A 2,816-nucleotide genomic window follows, 5' to 3' on the forward strand; every position below is an offset into this window, starting at 1 on the left:
CCCTACCCCCTACCCCCCACCCCCCGGAGCAAGCGCCTGCACTACCTTGGACACTTTAAGGGTTGCCCAATACAGGACAATAACCCACTACACCCCACCTTAGCTACCTCACCCCCTGGAATAGCTGCCGTGAACTACTCAGCTTTTGCATGGACAATAATTAGAACTTCTTTGGCTCTTGTATGTGTACTTAACATGGTTATTTTGTTTTTTGTTTGTCTCAATTTGCAGATGCTCTTCACAGACTTCTGCACTGCTGTTAGTTGGTCTCAATGTGGATTTCCTGGTGGGTAATGAGGGCATTTTTATGTGTAAAATCTTTTCCACATGTAGTACACTGGTAAGGCTTTTCTCCAGTATGGGTTCTTTGATGCCTGTTGAGAGTACTTTTCCTTATAAAGCCTTTTCCACATATAGCACACTGGTGATAGATTTCCCCAGTATGCGTTCTCTGATGCCGGCTGAGGTGACTTTTCTTTACAAATCCTTTTCCACATGTAGCACACTAGTGAGGCCTTTCCCTGGTATGTATTCTCTGGTGAGCAGCTAAGTGGGCGACTTGTGAAAAGGCTGCACTACATGTTGAGCACTGATATGGTTTTTCTCCAGTATGGGTTCTCTGATGCTTGATGAGGTCACCTTTCTGTGTAAAGCCTTTTCCACATGTGTCACACTGGTGAGGCTTTTCTCCAGTATGGATTCTCTGGTGCTGGCTGAGGGCAAATTTCTGATTAAAGCCTTTTCCACATGTAGCACACTGGTACGGCCTTTCCCCAGTATGGATTATCTGATGGATGATGAGGTCACCTTTCCTGGCAAAGTCCTTTCCACATGTAGTACACTGGTGAGGCTTTTCTCCAGTATGGGTTATTTGATGGGCAATGAGGTTACTTTTCCTGGCAAAGTCTTTTCCACATGTAGTACACTGGTGAGGCTTTTCTCCAGTATGGGTTATTTGATGGGCAATGAGGTTACTTTTCGTTGTATAGCCTTTTCCACATGTAGCACACTGGTGGGGCCTTTCCCCAATATGGGTTCTCCGATGGGTGATGAGGTCACTTTTCCTGGCAAAGTCTTTTCCACATGTAGTACACTGGTGAGGCTTTTCTCCAGTATGGATTCCCTGGTGCTGGCTGAGGGCAAATTTCTGGTTAAAGCCTTTTCCACATATAGCACACTGGTAGGGCCTTTCCCCTGTATGTTTTTTCTGGTGACTAGATAACGAGATGCGGTGTGAAAAAGCTGCACCGCATGTTGAACACTGATATGGTTTTTCTCCAGTATGGGTTCTCTGATGGGCGGTGAGGTCACCTTTCAGTGTAAAGCCTTTTCCACATGTAGCACACTGGTAAGGTCTTTCCCCAGTGTGGGTTATTTGATGCCGCTTGAGGTCAAATCTCCTGGCAAAGTCTTTTAAACATATAGCACACTGGTAAGGCCTTTCTCCAGTATGGGTTATTACTGTGTTAATATTAGCTTTCTGGTGTTCACCTGAGGAAAGAAAAGAAGAAAAACAAAAAATGAGTTTTAACTTCACAATGGAATACCTTGTGAATTTGAGACTTAGATTTTACATAAATGTAGTCTAATGCAGGGATTCTTAGGGCCACAGCCCAAAGCTTGAAAAGTTTCAAATTCGCACTGGAGGGCCAAAAGGGCCATGCAACTGCATACATTATCAAATAAAGATGTGGAAGACAGCGTGCGGGGCAGAGAACTGGAGTCTGTTGTCCGCCTGTCTGACTTGTTCAGTCAACTGAGCCCTGAGGAAGGTCAGTAGACCGAAAGCTTGGCCTAAAGGGGATTTAAGTTTGCAGACATTTTTCTTTCAATTTTACACAGTTTTAGTTTATGTTTGGCACCTTTTAATCGAGAGTGTGGCGTGAACACGGATTTGTTCAGTTAAAAATGCATTCCCCAAGCTTACTACATTAATAGCCTGCTATTTTTTAACAGGATTCAATTATTTCAATAATACCACTTATAATAATACCAAATTGTGGTAAGACTGATCTGGAATACCCTCACAGGCGTGATTTGTTGAGTGTCGTAGGTAATTGCAACCATGAAGGTTTCCCAGATCAACCCCACGAGCACCGGTGTTATATTGCTTTTATACAATAGCTCCTTTGGCATGCAACATTAATTAAACTGATGTAAAAGATATCCTGCACTTTTTTTCCGCTCTGTTGCTCGGCTCCAGAAAATTGTTCCAGGTGGTGTCCTTGGTTGATAGTTATGAAACATACCTGTTGGAGCCACGTGTGCATTGTGTTCCATTCGAGAAGACTCTGGTTCCTTTTTCATGTCCAGGGCTTCTTTTTTCACGTCCAATGTGTCAGTTTCATTATCTTCCTCCTTAGTTCTGTACAAATGCTCTGGAAGGAAATCATAAATGTCCTCCTCTTTAATGGCCTTCAGAGATAATGCCTGCTGTGATGGAGCTGATGGTTGAATTTCAGAAGTGGTCTCATGACCATTACATTCCATGACTTGAAACTTCTCTCCTTTAATTTCATGCGACAAACACGGTTCTTCTTTGCACGTTGGTGTCCAAGTACCACTACCCTTCATGTCTGCAGACAAATGCTCTGGTAGAAAGTCATAGATGTCCTCTTCCTTCATGGCATCCATGTTCTTTACGAGTTGAGATGAGCGTCAAAGAAGATATTCATTCATCCGAGTTCTAGTAGTTAAAGGATCTGACTGTTTGCAGATGCCCCTTCTTAACCAAGTTCTGACCTGGTGGTAAAGTATTCTGCCATTCTGGTCTAATCATGGAAGGGAGCCAGGAGCTTTATCCCTGGGCCACTAGT

At 43.5% G+C, this 2,816-nt stretch overlaps 1 protein-coding gene across 1 annotated transcript; it reads right to left on the reverse strand.

Annotated features, from left to right (window-relative positions):
• Nucleotides 1-404: 404 nt before the first annotated feature.
• Nucleotides 405-2,634, reverse strand: LOC134444503 (zinc finger protein 300-like). The gene is made up of 2 exons (XM_063193813.1): nucleotides 2,250-2,634; nucleotides 405-1,491 (listed from the first exon to the last, which is right to left on the reverse strand). The coding sequence occupies exons 1-2, from the start codon at nucleotides 2,632-2,634 to the stop codon at nucleotides 506-508; spliced, it is 1,371 nt and encodes a 456-aa protein (XP_063049883.1). The 3' UTR covers nucleotides 405-505.
• Between the last annotated feature and the right edge of the window lie 182 nt (nucleotides 2,635-2,816).

Source organism: Engraulis encrasicolus, unplaced genomic scaffold (genome assembly GCF_034702125.1).
Source record: "Engraulis encrasicolus isolate BLACKSEA-1 unplaced genomic scaffold, IST_EnEncr_1.0 scaffold_57_np1212, whole genome shotgun sequence".
NCBI lineage: Eukaryota > Metazoa > Chordata > Actinopteri > Clupeiformes > Engraulidae > Engraulis > Engraulis encrasicolus.